The sequence below is a fragment of the Euleptes europaea genome, chromosome 1 (genome assembly GCF_029931775.1).
Source record: "Euleptes europaea isolate rEulEur1 chromosome 1, rEulEur1.hap1, whole genome shotgun sequence".
In the NCBI taxonomy this organism is placed as follows: Eukaryota; Metazoa; Chordata; class Lepidosauria; order Squamata; family Sphaerodactylidae; genus Euleptes; species Euleptes europaea.
The window spans coordinates 124,368,744-124,388,455 of NC_079312.1; the positions used below are offsets into that span (position 1 = coordinate 124,368,744).

Genomic DNA, 19,712 nt, shown 5'->3' on the forward strand with positions numbered 1-19,712 from the left:
ATGCCTGAATGTCAGCACTCCCAGCTTGCTAGTTAAGGAAATGTTTATGCTCTTATTTTTCCCCCCGTTTAAATCTTCATATGTAGATAGATGGTTGTGAGTTCAAAAATCAGCTTGGCGCCTAGGCCCTTTGGTACCGTATGCCAAGGTGGCCCAAGTTCTTTCACTGTAGAAATTGCCTTTGCTGGTACTTCCCCATAATTCCTCCAGGACCCTTGTTGATCATTGGCCCTCCTCCTTACCCTCACGCCTAGACTACTCTCAGAGTTTGTGTTTTGTTCTCGTTTTCTGTTCAACAGGTGATAATTTAAGGCAGTGTTTGGATCAGGACCCAAAAAGGGGGTTGTGGTTAAATGCCGTGGTTTGGAGCGGTGGACTCTGATCTGGAGAACCGGGTTTGATTCCCCAATCCTCCACATGGGCGGCGGAGGCTAATCTGGTGAGCTGGGTTGGTTTCCCCACTCCTCCACATGAAACCAGTTGGGTGACCTTGGGCTAGTCACAGCTCTCTTAGAGCTCTCTCAGCCCCACCTACCTCACAGGGGGTCTGTTGTGGGGTGGGGAAGAGGAAGGTGATTGTAAGCTAGTTTGATTCTTCCTTAAGTGGTAGAGAAAGTCAGCATATAAAAACCAACTCTTCTTCTTCTCGCAGAAGGGTCACAAAGTCAGGAGGGGGGAGCTTAGAACAGAGCGAGTTGCATTAGGAGGCTCTGGGAGTTTTGACAACAAATGTTGGGTTTGCCTCTGCATAATGTGCAAAATGACCATGAAATACAGACCATTGCTCAGTAGTAGTTTATAATTATTGAACATGATAAACAGAATAAAATTTGTTCAGTGTTAACTGATGTGATCTTCTTAGATTTTATGTTGGGACGGGGGAAATTAGCAAGGAGATTCTTTGTACATGGATCCTGAAAAGTACAGTAAGCTGAGACGTGGTCTCACTTAAGAAAGTGGAGAATCACTACTGTAAGGTTTCCCCTACATAAGGGCCTTCATAGCACTCCTCCCTGCAAGCTGTCTTGATCCTGGTTGTCTGGCTAATTGATGGGGCTAAGCCTGTCCTCATTTTTCTTTGTCCAAGCACCACTTTTGGTTCTCATTTTCTGGGTGGCATTCCATTCCCAGTATTAGAGAAATGTAGAATATTTCCCATGTTTCAGTGCTTGGAGCATAATATCAGTCCTGTGAACACTGTACCAAATTATTTGTTTTCCAGTAAGTCAGGGTAATCACGATGCAAGGCATTGCTCATTTCTAAAATACGGATTCCAAATATCAGGTTTGTATGGCAGACTTTTGGGTCTAGTCAGTAGCTGCATCAGATGTGATTAGAACAAAAAGAAGTAATCAGTTTTCCAGTCTTACGTGAGAAGAGGAAGGAGGAGCTGCAGATCTTAAAGACCCATTTGGCAGCAAAAGGTTATTGCTAACCTTTTCAGAGGGGAATTTGTGATGCCTTGTTTGAAAGTCACATGGGGAACCAGCATACACAATTTACCAAATTGCGGCCCGCACAGTTGCCTTACAAGCAGCGGCCCATGTGGCTGGTTGTATGCGTGGTAACTGATGTTTCAACTTTTGGATTCTTTGTACAGAATATCTTTGTACAGAACTGGTGTGTAAACATGAGTATGTAGCCACTGGTGTTTCAGTTTTGCCAGGCTTTAAACTAAACCTTCACTGCAGTGTCAACCGAAACAACTGCTGCTCTGCACCAGCGATCGTTTATTTGCTAATGTCTTGAGCTGCGGGGCGAGAGGGCAACGCGGCCGCAGTGATTGTTAAGCTGTATGCTCTAACTTTGCCATCCCACAGATACCGAGTGGCAATCTGGGTATGTTTGGCAATAGCGGAGCAGCACAAGCCAGGACCATGCAACAGCCGCAGCAACCGCCAGTGCAACCTCTTAACTCATCCCAGCCTAGTCTTCGTGCTCAAGTGCCTCAGTTTCTCTCCCCTCAGGTTAGACTAAGCTCTGTTGAACTAGTAATAAGCAGGGGTGCAAAAATCCACGTGCCTCAGCCAGTGGCGCGTAAAAACAGTTAGGCCTGGTGGCCAGCAGTTGGATTATTGAGATGACTGAGAAGCTCATTGATCCTATTTTTTGGCTCCTAGAAAATTTCAAGTGTTTCAACAGGGTTTTTTTTGTGTTGCTGGTAATAGCAATTTCTATGCAACAGCTAATGTGTATTGCATATAATACTTCTAAACAGGGGGGAAAGCCCTTCCATTTAAAAGGTTGACTGCGGTAAGTGATGGCTGATTGTGCCAACTAGGAATTAGATAGATAGATAGATAGATAGATAGATAGATAGATAGATAGATAGATAGATAGATAGATAGATAGATAGATAGATAGATAGATAGCCATGCTTCTGAAGTATTGGAAGGTACAATGTGTAGCCAAATATCACTGAGATTGTAAATTCCCATGCCAGTATATATGATTTCAGAAAAGTAGTATTTTCTGTGTTCCTGTATATTGTGAGAAAGCCCCTGTGCTACTCTAAGTTATAATCAGTTCTGGAAATGTATTAGTTTTTTGCTGCCATTATATAACCTTTCAACAACTTCTTTCACCTTCTGTGTGTAATTTCTAGTTAAAGCAGCATGCAGTCCGCAAGCCCTTCTGTCAGCTTTGCTTAAATTGAGAGTACACAAGTATAAATAATCGCAGCTGTAGAACCAAAAGTCCTCTTGTTCTTTTCTCCAGGTTCAAGCACAGCTTTTGCAGTTTGCAGCAAAAAACATTGGTCTCAATCCTGCACTATTAACCTCGCCAATTAATCCTCAGCATATGACGATGTTGAACCAGCTCTATCAGCTGCAGCTGGTGAGTGAGAATGCACACCAAGAAATTTACGAGGCTAGCATGAAGGTCCTTAGAGCCATGAATGTGGTTGTCGTCACTTGAAAAACAAAATGAGAGTTCTAACAATGGCCACATCTAGGTGTCATAACGGAAATTTGTCCCCAGACTGGCCCAAATTCAGCTTGTTGTCATTGGGCACGCCTTGGAGGCTGCAAAGTTTGGGAAGCTTTGAATCAAACTTCACTTTGCTGTGGCATTCACATGCAGGTGTCTGGATGAATTGAACCTCATTACCTTCATTGTGCAGGGGGTTGGACTAGATGACCCTTGAGGTCCCATCCAGCTCTATATTTCTCCACCACCACCACCTGGGACTCTAAGGTTTGTGTGTGCGGAGGCATTCATTGCCAGTTCATCCAGGAAATCTCCATTCATGACAGGAAGAAGGAAAGGACGGAGTGAGGCAAGCGTAACATAAATGTAACCTCAGAATGCAAAAGGATCAAAATTATCCTCTACTACTTATGGTGCTTTGTCAGAATCCTGCCATGATTTTGTTTTTCAGTACAGAAGCGAAACCAATTTAAACGAAGTGCAAAAATTCTTTATAAGCTACCACATATAATTCAAGACCACATACGACAAAATGTACATCAAAACCCCACAAAAAACCATATATACAATTCATATGTACAAAAGTTGTTTATCAAAGTTGTCTCAATGATGAGTACAGAATCTTCTCATTGAAGGCAGATATCATGTAGCAAAATAAAGGCCATCAGTTTATGGAGGATACGGCCATTTCAAATTCTTAGCTTATCAAGCAATTCTTCTTCAGTCCTTCCTATATTATAAAAAATGTGTAATTGCAGTCATACTATATTGCACCTAAATTTTACAAAACATAATGAATATAATAAAAAATTTCCACAGGGGCACAAAAGGCAATATACACAAAATTTAGTATCGCAGTTAGTAAAGTAAACTGCGATACTAAATTTTGTGTATATTGCCTTTTGTGCCCCTGTGGAAAAATTTACACTGGATCTAGTATTAGATCAATTAAAACTCGAATCCTGGAACATAGGTCGAGAATACGCGCAGGCGGGTTAACAGCTCCGGTAGTAGAACATTTCCTCCAATTTCGGCACAGCGAGAACGATCTTCGCTATTTTGTAATTTGGAAGCTGAATGCCAAAAGATATGATAGACAAGACAAGGAAAGGATATTGAGACAAAAGGAGGGTTATTTTATTCATCTTTTGAATTCCATGGCCCTTTCCGGATTAAACTTAGAAAACGATCTTTCGTGCTATATTTAAATGTGCGCATGTCCCTTTAAGAGTGAATTGCCTGGACCTCCATTTCACAGCAGATGCATGCAGTTGAGTTTTGCTTCACACACTGGTTAGCTATTTAACTACTAGGAAATTTCAAGGTGGGAATCGCTACACTTTGTATTCTTACCCGGAGTGGGACGTGATTTGGCTCTGTACCCCTTGTGGGACAATTGAAGTTACCTACATTATGATAATGGAATATATAGAAAAATATGCAGGATATTGAATGTAAGTATTTTATTATATTCATTATGTTTTGTAAAATTTAGGTGCAATATAGTATGATTGCAATTACACATTTTTTATAATATAGGAAGGACTGAAGAAGAATTGCTTGATAAGCTAAGAATTTGAAACGGCCGTATCCTCCATAAACTGATGGCCTTTATTTTGCTACATGATATCTGCCTTCAATAAGAAGATTCTGTACTCATCATTGAGACAACTTTGATAAACAACTTTTGTACATATGAATTGTATATATGGTTTTTTGTGGGTTTTTGATGTACATTTTGTCGTGTGTTCTCTTGAATTATATGTGGTAGATTATAAAGAATTTTTTCACTTCGTTTAAATTGGTTTTGCTTCTGTACTGATTTCCAAATCCCTTGATACTTGTACAGTGGTGTCTATTTCGTTCTCCCATGATTTTGTTTTTGGGCAGACCATTCCAGAAGCAGGGGGCTGAAGCTCCTTTGGAGCTGGCGTGACCTCACTCCGGCGTATGTGCCACCATATCACAGAATAAGGTAGCATCTATGCCGGGGCGGGGGCAAACATGCCAGCATCTGGGCACCACCAGCCCCCGCTGCCAGTGCAGCCATGCCAGAAGGGAAAGCCTGCGCCGGTGTGTAAAGAGCACTCCCGGGGGTGGAGCTGCCTTTAAGCAGCTTCCACAGCCCTTTCATCCTCGGAACACCCCCTTAAGTGGCAGTGGGACTGTGCCACCTTTTTTGGTGACACAGCCTCACTGTTTTCAATGGGGCATTTCCCCTTTTTCCCCTCTTTTATTTTCAAAAATGATTTTTCGCCCTCTGGAGGTGGCGTGGCTCTGCTGCGCCTGGTCATTGTGGATCTACCCCCCTTTCAGGATTGCACTCTATTTCTAGGGTTTTTCCTGTTGTGTATTAGTGTTATTAGCAGTATCATTAGTAAAACCAGCTTTCTATATGATTTCTCACCGATAGAAAGTGAGAATAATTTCTGTTCATTTATGCTATTAATCATTCCTGTACACATCCCAGTAAGCCCATATTTTACTGCTGTTTGAGACTGTTTTTGATCAGCTACGGAACGCAGAAACTGTCTTTCTCATACTTGTTGCTCCAGATGTTAAGAGATTTGCTGTGCTTAGGGTTAGCTTACTAAGGTTTTGGTGAAAATGCTCCAGGCAATGAATTCAGAGTTTTTGTTTTTGTAGCTTTCATTTCTGGAATAATTTCATAGCAGGGACTTATGCAGACATAATGCTTAGCCCTATATTTTTCTTAATCCGGTTAAAGGTTATGTCAGAATGTTTGAAACCTGGTTAAGGATTGGCCACAAACAAGGAAGTGATGCATGGATTGAACTTGGTTTGCATGCCAAGGTTAAGTAATGCATTTTCAGGCAGGTGACCAGCAGTTCATGCACATGCCTCCTTATTCACTCTGCAGTTTAGCTTGGCAGGTTAAATGACAGTATTCCTATACACTTAACGATCTTAACTGGGACTGGGGCAGTAAAGAGGGTTGCTAGCTCCGGGTTGGGAAATACTGATGATTTTGGGGGTGGAGCCTGAGGAGGACAAGGTTTGGGGAGGGGAGGGACTTCAATAGGGTATAATGCCATAGAGTCCACCTTCCGAAGTGGCCATTTTCTCCAGGTGAACTAATCTCTGCCACCTGGAGATCAGTTGTAATAGCGGGAGATCTCCAGCTACAACCTGGAGGTTGGCAACCCTAGCAGTAAAACATGTTTAACACTAAACATGGTTAAATATTATGTATGTATGCGGTGTTGTGGGAGAGTTATGGATATCATGGACCACCAAAAAGATAAGTGCTTTCTAGATCAAATCAAGCCTAAATTTTCCCTAGAAGCTAAAATAACCAAACTGAGGCTATCATACTTTGGTCACATTATGAGAAGGCAAGAGTCACTGGAGAAGACAATAATGCTAGGAAAAGTTGAAGGCAGCAGTAAAGGAGAAGATCCAACATGAGATGGAGTGACTCAGCCAAGGAAGCCATGGCCCTCAGTCTGTAAGACCTGAGCAAGGCTGTTAATGATCGGACATTTTGGAGGTCATTAATTGATAAGATTGTCAGAAGTGTCTTGACAGCATATAACACGCATGTGTTTAGATGCCAAGCGTTCCAAGCTCTTTACGTTTTCTCCCTTACCAGAATTCACAGAAATAAAAGGAACACTGGCATGAAGTATCTGAATTGAGGTTCACATCTTGAACAATGTTTGTAGAAGGTTAAACGAAAGCTGGTGCCTTTATTGTGCTTTTCTTCAAAACATTTTTTAAAAAATTTGTCCCCGGATTTAACCGGCAAACTATTTTTTGCAACCAGTTGTTGAACATACCTCTGTATCTGAGGCTGTTCCCGGTAGCCACATTTAATGGTATTTGGTTAGTAAATGCAAGGTTTTTAGTTGTTGTAAGGGGAGACTTGTTTATCTGGATTGCTTTATGAAATCCATGTAATCATTAGTAAGTAGAAAGTCTTTAGAGTAGTTACTAATGTAAAAAAAAATTGACGATTGACTGTGGTTCCCTTGAGAGCTTTGGCCATCTTCTCTTTTATGACTTTTGACCCCTTATTTCCAATCTGCAGGCGTACCAACGTTTACAAATCCAGCAGCAGATGTTACAGGCTCAGCGTAATGTTTCCGGACCCATCAGACAACAGGAGCAGCAAGTAGGTTTAATCTCTTTGACACAACTCCATGTGTACGGGCTCTGGCGAATCTAGTGTGTTACATGGTGCAAGTTAGTTTCATTGAGTAAGTCTGTTCTAAATATTGTCGAAGGCTTTCACGGTTAAAGTTCATCGGTTCTTGTAGGTTATCCGGGTTGTGTGACCATGGTCTTGGTATTTTCTTTCCTGACGTTTCACCCACAACTGCGGCAGGCATCTTCAGAGGAGTAACACTGAAGGACAGTGTCTCTCAGTGTCAAGTAACACACTTGACACTGAGAGACACTGTCCTTCAGTGTTACTCCTCTGAAGATGCCTGCCGCAGCTGTGGGCGAAACGTCAGGAAAGAAAATACCAAGACCACAGTCACACAACCCGGATAACCTACAAGAACCGATAAGTCTGTTCTGTTGTCTGATTTAAAATCAAAAACAGTAGCAGCTTCACAATCTAGCATGAGGAAGTAAATAACTGTTAACCCATTGAGTTTATTGTTTGCTGTCTGGGTTATGATAACAAGAGCCGTGAGCCTCTGTTCTGTCTCCTAGTTGTTGACTTTTTTAATTTTATTTTATTTTTGCTTGTTGCCAGGTTGCACGTACAATCAATAACATGCAGCAGCAGATCCAGCAGCACCAGCGACAGCTGGCCCAGGCCCTGCTTATGAAGCAGCAGCCACCCCCTCCGCATCTATCTTTGCACCCCTCTGCAGGCAAATCAGCCATGGATAACTTTTCACCCCATCCCCAGGCTCCTGGCCTATCTGACCTGCAGACCAAAGAGCAACAGTCTTCACCGAACACCTTTGCTCCTTACCCCCTTGGTATGTACAGTTTAAGAGCCTAATAAAAAAGATGCAGATAACTGTGCATGTGACGATTGTCCCACTTGACCAAAATCCTAGCAGTTATTATGGCTTCTGAACCATATTGGTTTCTGTTTATACTGTATTTCAGTGGTTCCCAAACTGTGCTCCGTGAAGAGATTGGAAAGAAAAATACTACTGTCATTCAGTTTAGTATACAGGTGCTAAGTGAAAATTAGTGCTCCATGATGATTAGTGCTCCATGGCGCAAAAAGCTTGGGAACCGCTGCTGTATTTCATTATTATGGCAGCTGGTGTCACCAAGCTAAAATCAGTAAGCATTTCCCATACATGGCAACAGTGTCTCACGTTTTCTAAAAAGATTGCAAGAACATGATAATACAAGTAGAACTATTGTGAGAATCATAGCACATTCATTTGTGTTCAAGAAAAAAAGCTATAAAAGGTGTCTTTGCAAACTGAGGGGAACTCCAAATTTGCATTAAAAAATATTTCATTGATAGTTTGTGGGGTTAAGTAAGACACATTTTTAAAAATAAAATCACAGGGATTTCACAAAATTACCTTTCAAAACATGGACACTTCTAAACTGTGTTTTATCTCATCCCATTTGGAGGCGGGGAGGGGAGCAGGTGGAAGTAACGGGAGAGGGAAGAGTGACTGCAGGAAGGGAGAAGGAGAACCAGGAGAGGAAAATAGCAACTGGTAAATGGGACAGGGAAGAAGAGAGTAGAACCAAAGGTGAGTGGGAAAAGCCAGCAAGGAAGGAGGCAGAGCGGGCACCAGAGCAACCTGTGAGGAAGCAGGGGGAAAGGGAGAGAAATAAAGACAGCCCTGGGGAGGATATATGATTAACCCTCCAGTTCTCACAGTTCCCCTGCTTGTATCATCTGTTAAGCTTCTCTGTACTGAAAATGACAACAGGAATGGAAGGTGGCTGATTATGAAGAGAATGAGCCGCATGAGTCTGGAGACGCGCAGTGCATTTGTGCACCTGCATCTGTGTTTCTTACCCACCCTGGCAATTGCTTGTTTTCCATAGTGTCTCACTGTCCCCTATAATACCAAAGTCCATGTCCCCTGGCACTGATTAACTGTAGGTTTAAAACCGACTCTTCACAAACTGTTTAATTAACTTATGGAAGATGTGGTGACGAAGACGAGGTTTTGTAGCTTTGGAATGTTTGATTTCCCCCTGGCTTTCTTATCTGTAGGAACAAAGCATTAGCTTGTAAGATCTAAGAAGTGAAGTATGATTAAATAATACAGTTAGGAATTAAGGATGTATAACAACCTGTCCACTTCATCTTAGCTGGACTGAATCCAAACATGAATGTAAACAGCATGGACATTCCTGGTGGTTTGTCAGTGAAGGACACTTCTCAGTCCCAATCTCGCCTTCCTCAGTGGACACACCCCAACTCAATGGATAATCTCTCCAATGCGGCTTCTCCACTTGACCAGAATCCTAGCAAGCATGGTATGTGAAGCTCACTAAGCATATAATATGTAATAGCAAAAGTCTCCTGGTTCTGATATTTCTGTCTTTGTACAGATTTTCAATAGCTGTGGCAAAATACTTTTGCTGAATATAAATTATTCCATGCAACATGCTCAAATTCATATGTGAAATAAAATTAGAATACCAAGCTCAAAATGTAAACTCAGAAGGATATTGCATGTATACGGTATTCCTATAGCATTTAGACAGCTTATGGCATTTAAGATAAATTAAGGATATGTTTTATGGCGGTCTAAAACATTTACAGTGCGAGAAGGTACATTTTTGCTGGGTATATAATCTTTAATAAACTACCCAATTCAAAAGATATGCATAGATACTTGGCCCTGGATATTAAATTCCAAGTAGTACGCTTACTTTTTAAACAAGTTTTTAATCCTCGTAGTTCCTCTGATCAACTTGGTAGATGCTAAGGACTCTGATACAAGAAGGCAAGGGAAGAACCTCAGCTTTTAGGTGGCTTAACATTAAATAACAGAGACACTGTATTTTTGTCATGTTTTCTTAGTTCTTAGGGGTATATTGAGAGGCTAAAACAAGTTCCTGTTTCTTCATGTAAGAAACAAGTCCAGAATGAATAAATCACTGAGATAATATCTGTGAAGTGTACTTTGCACCCACCACATTAATGCAAATAGCATTCAGATTAAGTCAAATGCATGTGAAGCTAAACTGAAATTCATGGTCGCCCTCAGGGTCATAATATATATTTAACCTAATGCTGCAAGAAATATATTTGAGCCTTTTGTTCTAGTTTCCAAATCACATTTCCTAAACTCACAATTATGCTCTCTAAAAAAATATTTACCCTTTCCAACTGCATTAATGTATCACTTTAATTGTCTTAATCTACCAATTGCATTCACCTGAGTAGTGCCTATTCTATTCTTCATTAAGATTTTCTTCTTTATGCTTATGGCGCAGTCCCACCAGCATAGTGGTTCTGAACTAACCCAGAAGCAATTGTACAACGTTCTAGTGCTCTAGGCTTAAACTTGATGCAAACTACATGTTTTATACTACTTAATATCAGTAATGTTTTATATAAATTTACTGAACTATCAGTGCTATTCTAAACATAACTATTCCCTTCTAAGTCCATTGAAACTTAAGTTAGCACTGAATGGTAGTTAACTTTGTGCCCCAGGTTAATTTACTACCTTTAATGTAAGTGTCCAGCATCATGGTTGAGTTATGTGACCCATATATTGTTCTAGTTAGATTTGCTGAAATGCTTAGCAACAAAATAAAAATTACAGCATTAAGAGAAGCAGTCAAAAAATTAACTTTGGACTTGCATTCTCCATTCTTTTCATGTGTATGTCAGGTGCTATCCCTGGAGGTCTGAGTATTGGTCCTCCAGGAAAGTCCTCCATTGATGACTCTTATGGCCGGTATGATCTGATTCAAAACAGCGAGTCACCAGCTAGTCCTCCTGTAGCCGTTCCTCACAGCTGGTCACGTGCCAAATCTGATAATGATAAAATCTCCAATGGTTCCAGCATCAACTGGCCACCAGGTAACTCTTGATAAGTATTGTAGAATCATACTGTTGCAATAACTGTTTTATTTACTTGGCTTTATTATCCCACCTTTTTGTCTATAAGGTCCTCAAAATGGATTAGAGTGTTTTACAAATGAAATATTAACTTATTCCGCTCCTTCACAATATATGAGCCCCTGCTGCTTTGCCTTAGAAGTTGTTCTGTTGGTGGCTTCAGAATGGCCATTGCTTGTTGTCCTCCAGAACCCTATGAGGAAGCAGATTAAAGTTAGTTATAGTATTCCCTAAAATAAGAACAAGGAAACCCCAAGTTCAATGTGCCTGATGTATTATTGAACAAAATATGTGTTCATGGGAAGGAAAATGCCTTCAGGGTCACATGGCAATATAAACTGGGATAAAAACTTATTTCCTTGTCTCTGTCATGATGAACTGCCATAAACTTGACACCAGAATGAGTCTGCTGAGCCTTCCAAAGATGAGATTTTCCTTCTGTCGTTAGCAAAATGCCCATCCCACTAGATGTTCCATCATCAGGTCACGGTAGTCTTGGTTTCCATCTATTTTTCTGCTGTACCTTTATCCACTTGCGAAAATTTTGGAAGAAAATGTGATGTCTCCGTCTTTTTCCAAACAGAATTTCATCCTGGAGTACCATGGAAAGGACTGCAGAACATCGATCCTGAGAACGATCCTGATGTTACGCCTGGAAGTGTTCCAACAGGGCCCACCATTAACACCACCATACAGGATGTTAATCGCTATCTACTCAAAAGTGGAGGTAGAGTAGTAGCCATGTGTCCTGTTGCCTTTATTGTTTCCCTTCCTTTCTTTCCCACTTCTGTGCGTTATAGCACCTGCTAGTCTGAAAGTGACCTACCTTTACTCAGGACCCACGCTAGACTCGGCACGCAATCATACAGTTCTCCTGTCACCTTTCTCCCCCTCCTTTTGTAAATAAAAGCAAGCCTTGGGAAGCTTTAAGTTTAAGCAGGAGTGTAGCAAGGGAGAAGGAGTGACGTTGCTTGACAGTTTCAGCTCTAGCCATTTTTGCCTTCAAAGCCTCCTCGCTTTCCCAGCTGATCTTCCGCGCGCAAAAGAAAGGGTGTAGCCTGAGGGGAGAGGTTTAGCAGCCCGTCACCCTCCACTCAGAGTTGCAGTCCTGCACGATTGCTTTTGCTTTCAAAAAAAAAGAATGTCTCATCTTGTGTGAGCTTATTGTCACTAAAAGCAGGGTCTAAACAATCCTTATGCTTTGTAGCTGTTGCTTAAACATCCATATGGCTTTTTTTGTTTCTTTTAGCTTGGAAAGGGCAAAATACGAGGATTTCTTTTTCCACTTCGGAATTTTCAAATCTTTAATAGAGTATAAATCATGTTTGCTGGAAGTTGCTCCTCTCATCCTTGGTTTCAGTATAGTCTTCCCAGTTTCTCTTCCTGCCTCTTACAGCTGCAAAGTCCTGATTTCAAATGCAAGTAGTCAGCTTGTTAATAAGGGAGCGAGTGCAATAAATCCCACGCTGGATGCTGTTGAAGATGAGAAAAATAGGCTGCCTCATTGCTAAACCCAGCAATGGAGAATATAAAAAACCTTGAACGCCCGTACATTGAGACGTACTTCTTCCCTTCCTTATCTGAGATTCTTCAAGCACTAGGTTATTAGACACTCCCCCCTCCCGGTACTTCCAAACTAGATTCTGTATCACCAGAAAGGGAATTAAGCTGAGCTTATCTGGATGTTTTGTTTGACGGGAATGCTAGACCTTCAAATATATACTGCCCAAAGCAAGTCTAGTAGCAGCAATAGTAACAGAGTAGTCATGTTGTTCAAATGATTTGTTGGCCTTCCAAGTGTAGATTGTACTGACATAAGCTGTATCTTCCAGAGCGCGTGTGAAGCAGATCTTTATATCTGGCAGCCAGAGTCCACCTTGAAAATACGATAATTCTTGCCACGTTCTGTGGATGAATTAGTGTATTTTCTGGAATACTGCCCGGTCATGGTGAAATGTCAGTTGACGTGAACACCTTTAATTAATTTCAAAATTGAAATTAAGCCATTTATATGAAATGTGAATGATAAAAGCTAGGTACTTTAAAGATATTCTTCTTCAGTTAATCAACATTTGCATGTGTGTGTAAAGATCTCCTGCTTTCTGTTTCCTACTTGTGCTATGTGTTCTGTGATATTCTTCTCCCCCCCCCCTTTCCCTAAACTCCGGCTTGCACAACAGAGGGCCCATAGGCATGCTTGCATCTTTCTCACTGTTTGCAACTCCTTGCGGAAATTCTAAATCCCCCCTTTGCATTCAGCACCTTCCCACATTTTTGTAGACACGTCAAAAGCCCGGGCAAGCCCATCAAAAGGTAGGGGTAGGGGCTCCTCCGCTCCCTGAAATGCATAGAGTTTGTTGAAGCCAGCCAGCCCCTCTTAATGGTCTGCCTGTGTCTTGTACTCCTTCAATGACGTGCATTGCTGAGACTGTGAAAACATTGTGTGTTCTTCCTACTAAACTCATTGAGGACTTGAGAAGAAATGATAAGGCTGGGATAGAGGAGCTGAAGCAAAGAGAAACTGAAGGAAGAAAGAAAAGGGGGGAGAACCGAGAGATGAATGGCAGGGAAATCTCTGGGCTGTGGAAAAGATAACAAGGGACAGGAGCATTACAAGTTTACATTGAGAACCTGGGATGACAGTGCAGAGGAAGTGCTGTAGTGTGCATAGAGGGGGAAATGGGGTGGGGTGGGGAAAACAGAGAAGGGGATAACAGAGTGCACAGAGATCTTTGTGGTGGGAAAGAGATGGAATTAACAGAAAAGTGAGAGTATGTGGTGGAGGAAATGCTACGGACAGTGTAGAGAAAAACAGGGCTACAAAGAGGAAGTGGTTTGAAGAGAGAAAATAGTACATACACTGGATTATTTTAAGGAACTCATTTAATTAAATGTTGTAACAAATGTTTCTTGTGGTTTGTGGAGTGAAGCGGGCCTTTTGAGCTGGCGTCAATGCACAAGTGGCCCTCAGATTAATCTGAGTCTTTCACTTCTGCTTTTGGACAGCCTCCAGAGTAGAATCAGTTCATCCCATTAAAAAATCTGCTTGCATTCTACACCAAGGAAACCCAAGTTATGAGATAAATAATTTTGCAAATCAGCAACATGTTTTCATGGTATTCAGTTTGTATACTTTCATTGCTCCTGAAATGTTTGAGAACTGGTTCCAGTATCACATTCAAATCTTCCAGTCTGGTTTTTGGATGGTTGGGAGTATGCAGTAATCTTCTACGTCGGGGTGGGGAACCTTTTTTCTGCCAAGGGCCATTTGGATATTTATAACATCATTCGCTGGCCATACAAAATTATCAACTTAAAAATTAGCTGACCAAGCCACAAGCAGGCAGCTGCCCCAGATGACCCCCCCCCCGCACGCGTGGGCAAGCTGGCAGGCATCCAACCGATGGCGCACTCAGCCACCTGGTGGCACAGGATGGTCTGTTGCACCAGCTAAGTGTAGCCGTCCAGCCGCACGCCAGAGTTGCTCCTGCTCCGCATGGTTGGGGCCGGATCCTACAGCTGGCTCCTGCTACCTCCGCCTGCAGGGATGAAATGAGGACACACTGGCTAAAAACTCCCCCCCCCCCCGCATTCTGGCCCTGCCCCCTTTAACCCCTCCATTGTCACCACTTAGATCCTTCTGAGTGGATTGCCTGACATTCCCCATCTCTGTTCTACGTGCTATAAGCTCTTCTTCACGTGGGTGCTGATTCTGTCCTCCGTTTTCAGGTTTCCTCTAACCATGCCTTGATTTGACATCCAAATTAGGCAAGCTGTGGCTATTGCTAAACTCCAGACCACTATTTTAAAGTCACAGTTTGAAGTTAATTTGCAAACTGAATTGTTTTGCAGTGTTGGTTTGAGAAGATAAGTGTGTGTAGTAGAGGGTCAGGAGATCCTATTTGGATAGGGAAGCCGAAGCTATGAACCAAATGCATTTGCAAGGCACAGACTGAACAGAAAAGCCTTTTATAAATGATGCATGCTTTCCAACCTTGTTCTACAGCTCTGAGAGGCAGAATCTTGTTTTGTCAATGTGAAACTACAAACTGCTTCATGCGTGACAGAAAAAAGGGTCCACATATGATGTGCATTGTGTGTGTACCCTGTAACATATACAAGGGAAAACCTGTTGCCTTTTATATCTCTTGTATACCACACAAGCAAGGAGCATGTAAACCACATCCAACTTGGTGAAGTCCTTTTTTTTTTTTAAGGTGGTGCTTCCCATATTTCTGGCTTTGTGCTAAAACAGTGAACAACATACATACACCTTTAGTTACTCAGATCTTACAAATTTTACTGGTAGAAATAAAATTATATTCATAATTGGAATCCTCTCATAAGATGGTCATGGGACCCTCATGCCTGTTTATGATCAGGGGGGGGGGGGAAACAGGCATGCAGGCCCTATGGCCATAGTGTGAGTGGATTAGATCCAATGAATGGGAACTCAGTTATCTCAATAGGACTTTTGGGGAATTGCAGTGCGTGTACATGCTTCCTGCATTCCTGTTCTGTCTTTTATTTCCCCTCCACTCACTTCCCAATGTAAGTTACTTACACTCAGAGCACCCATAACTTGCAGGAGGTCTGGATGGGAGGTGCACACTGACTTTTCATTCCCTCACAATCTTCTCATGCCGTCCATGTGTTTGCCAGGAGACCCTGAAGACAGGACTGTATTGGGCTCAGTCAGGAGTGTATTTATTATTCCATACATTTTCCGTAGAAGTGCTGATTGTTAAAGTTGTGCTCAAGAGTAAGGCTTTGTGTAGTGAAGCATTCATTGAATGATTCCTTAATCAAAATGAATGCACACATATACATCTTTGTATATGTGTCAGAATTGTCTAGCAAAGGTTGACAAGAATCCTCTCACACAGGGTGTCTCCACATGTTATATTATCTGCCATGATTCATTTCAGTACAGAAACCTTGAGCCATTTCCTGGTGTGTTATTAAGACAGACAAGTGGCTGATGTTCTGCTACAAATGAAAATTTGGATAGTACCTTTGTTTGTTAGAATTAATATTTTCAGTTCAAAAGAAACAGTGTTACATTTTATTAGTTTGGATTGGAAACTTTTTCTTTTGCATTAAAGTTATTATTTTAAGGTATGTTGCACACACTGGCCAGAACACAAGAGTAACTTGTCTGAACTTTCTGACCACGTAAAGTTTCACTGTGCAAGCAGTAGTGCTGGACATGGCATAATTCTTGGAAATTATGAGTGCTTACCTGTGTCCAACTTTTGAAAATGCATTCTTTAGTTGCAGTTATTTCATTTGAAATTAAAGTGATTTCACAAACATCCATTGAAACTAACATTTTGTTGCTACTGCTGTACCCTGCCCAAGCAGAAATAGGTCACTGGATACAAGGAAGTTTCCTTGTGCCATATCATTTAAAAAAAAAAAACACTTTCACTAACATAATGGCCTTTATGTTGGCAGAAGTTGGCTATAGGATAGGCGCCAGTTTGTATGGCTGAAACTAATAAGCACTGCAACGGAAGTTGTAGTTCTGGATGGCTTCTGTAAGCCTGCTCCAATTAATTGTTGGTGTTTTTACAGTCTAATCCAGGGGTGTTGAGCATAAGGCCCATGGGCCGGATCCAGCCCCTTGAGAGCTCTTATCCGGCCCATGAGGCAGCCGAGGCAGCCACCCACCCCAATCTGGCCTGGCAAGGCATGACCCAGCCCGACCAAGTGTAATTTATGTTATATCCGGCCCTCGTAACTATTGAGTTTGACACCCCTGGTCTAATCTTATGCCAACTGACAAGGACAGCAGAGTCTGACTCTTCACTCCCAAAGCAGGTGCAAAGATACACTTTGTTCTCTTGCACAGTTCTGCAGCCATGACTTTAGAGTACACTCTTAGGTGCCACCATTGCTGTGCAGAATGCGCAAAAGCAGCCTCTCCTGCAAAGCTGTGCATTACATGAAGCTTGGAAGGAGGACATTGGCTGATGATAGTAGCAGGGGTTCTTGATGGCAGGTGGGAGCAGAGAGAAGGAGCTGTACCTTACTGGCCTTCCACAGAATGCTTATTTTAGCTTTTGTGACACCCAAGTGTCATCAAGAGAAATGGCTACATTTTCATAAGCATTTTTCATCAATCCATGCACCCTGGGTACCATTGCAATAGATGTCACCTCCCGGGATGTGACCATTTAGGCAAGTTAGACCGTATATCTATTGCATGGGCACAAGCATCTTTGTCATTGTGTCAACTTTTTTTCTGCCACATTCTGTTACCTTGGGTCATGTTTCCATACCCATTGCTGGGCCTCCCAGGGCAAGTCTGGGTTGGCTTTCTTACCTTGCATGGTTTCTGTGTGCACACGACGGTGTTAGAATTGCATATGCTACAAGAAACGCCATTCTACCCACCTTTCTTAGTTGCTTCTTTGCTGGTTCTGCAGGGTCATCCCCAACATCATCTCAGAATGCCACGCTGCCTTCATCGAGTGCCTGGCCACTTAGTGCCTCCGGCTACAGTAGCTCTTTCAGCAGCATTGCATCCGCACCTAGCATTGCAGGTACGACCGATGGCCTTTCTAACTAGAGTCCCTCTTTGTCCACAAAGTGAAGAGGTTCTGAGCAGGCCTCTGCTCTTTGTGGTAATGATACCTCTGTGGGAGTGCTGCATGAGTTTGACATGCTGCACTCCTTTAATCAGTCTTGGGAGTTCGGTGGTAGTGAGGAATGGGCTGGGCTCAGTGGTAGAGCATCTGCCTGGCATGCAGAAGGTCCCAGGTTCAATCCCCGGCATCTCCAGTTAAAGGGACCAGGCAAGGAGGTGATGTGAAAGATCTCTACCTGAGACCCTGGAGAGCCACTGCCGGTCTGAGTAGACAATACGGACTTTGATGGACCAAGGCTCTGATTCAGTATAAGCCAGCTTCATGTGAATATAGAAGGGGATGCCTGGAACTGGCAATGCCAGACAATACTGACCATTTCCCCCCAAAAGAAATACACACTAGGTGTAATGCTGTGGTCGTTCTACTGAACCATTTTCTGTCGATGAAAACACATTCGCTAGCTAGACCTTCATAGATCTGGCTTGCACCCTTTCATCAACAGAAAGTTGTGGAATAAAAAGCATTGCCTGTCTGAAATTGTGCATCTTACTCTCTGGAAACAACTCTTGCTGAGTTTACCGATGCAGTGAAATTCTTCTGCTTCTCCTTTTCCAGTTTTGCCTAGCCAGGGTGAACAGTGTGATGACTGACAGCTTGCATGCAGCTATACATCCATTGTCTCACCTTTGAGCATGCAGTGTTCAAAATGCTGACACCCATCTCGTTCAGTTTAGCCTCATAAGACTAAACAATGCCCTCTGGCCTTTCTGTATAGGACAACTTCAGGCACCACTGTTACAGCCCCAGAGCTTGCAAGAACAGCCTCTACAGTAAATCTATACCATGCATGAGGCGTGGAGGGGTGAAGTGGTCTAGTGACAGTTGCAGGGGTTCTCAAAGGCAAGTGGCACAGAGATAAGGAGGTTCTTTGCTGGTTTTGCAGCAAAGTACCAAATTCTGCTGTTTGCCCATCACTAAACCCGAGAATAGCATTCTTGATCACACTTTTAGTGAACGAAGCATTCTTCCCCCCCCCCACCCCCCAAAAGCCTGTTTTGTATAGTATATTTGAGGTTAGTTTCCAACAATAGTATGTGTTAGTCAAGGCCAGTCCAAGCATTGTCCCTGGTTGAAAAGAAAAACCCAATTACAGTACTCATTTGTCATCACTGCCCCCTCTTCTGTCTGGGATCAACAAAGCAGCCAGTGGAAGGGATTGTCCCATTTTTCACGGGGTGCCTGAGAAGAGGTTGTGCCGCTGCCTCCCTTTTCAAGAGCCTTGTATGACATGAGAGGATTTTCTCTCTCCTCCTCTGTGACGTGCTGCGGACAAGAAAGCAGCAATCCTGGTTCCTTCACTTAGCACAGCCAACGTGGGAAGGCCCAGTCTCTGCTCTTAGATACTCTGTGCAATGTGAAAGAGCCACTTTTCATGGGGTTCCTTGTTTGCTTCCTTCATTCCCCAGAGAGGGTGCAGTGAGCCGGGGGAGAGCTTGTGCTCTGTTTCATGCTGGCTGCACCCTGGGAAGGAAGGAAGCAAATGAGTGGTAACAGCCTTTTCACCTTGACTGCACATGGTTGTATTGGGAGGCAGTGGAGCCAGGTCCTGTCACCGACAGAAGTTACTCTCCTTCCTCTCCTCTTTCCGTGGACACCAGGCACTGTGAAAAGTGGTGTTTTGTTGCATACAAGTTTCTTATCATTTTGCTGCTCCTACCCTGTCTGTCATGTAGGGCAGACAGCTTCGCCCTGGGTCTGGTCTTATGAAAATCAAAGTAAAAGCCAGCGAGGTGTAGTGGTTAAGAGCGGTGGACTCTAATCTGGTGAACTGGGTTTGTTTCCCCACTCCTCCACACGAAGCCTGCTGGGTGACCGAGGGCTAGTTACAGCTCTCTCCGAACTCTCTCAGCCCCACCTACTTCACAAGGTGTCCATTGGGGGGAGAGGAAGGGAAGGAGATTGTAAGGTGGTTTGATTCTCCTTAAAAGGTAGAGAAATTCGGCATATAAAAACCAACTCCTCCTCTTCTTCTTAAAATGAAATTTCCCTTTGTCACGCAAATTACCAAACTACCACCAGTGTTGTGATTCAATATATTTGATTGGTTAAAAGTAAAGCAGTTAACATCTAATTAATGTTGGAATTT

General features: G+C 42.6%; 1 protein-coding gene across 4 annotated transcripts in view; it reads left to right on the top strand.

The window, feature by feature from the left end:
• Positions 1–19,712, top strand: part of TNRC6C (trinucleotide repeat containing adaptor 6C) — a 141,389-nt gene that overhangs the window by 108,967 nt on the left and 12,710 nt on the right. For 2 of the 4 annotated variants that reach the window (XM_056864829.1, XM_056864830.1), the window contains exons 12-19: positions 1,822–1,968; positions 2,720–2,839; positions 6,984–7,067; positions 7,659–7,890; positions 9,206–9,373; positions 10,743–10,934; positions 11,557–11,700; positions 17,405–17,521. In XM_056864829.1, the coding sequence (XP_056720807.1) occupies positions 1,822–1,968; positions 2,720–2,839; positions 6,984–7,067; positions 7,659–7,890; positions 9,206–9,373; positions 10,743–10,934; positions 11,557–11,700; positions 17,405–17,521 (1,204 nt within the window). The remainder of the gene's footprint in view (positions 1–1,821; positions 1,969–2,719; positions 2,840–6,983; positions 7,068–7,658; positions 7,891–9,205; positions 9,374–10,742; positions 10,935–11,556; positions 11,701–17,404; positions 17,522–19,712) is intronic. The other 2 variants (XM_056864831.1, XM_056864832.1) reach the window with 2 other exon arrangements.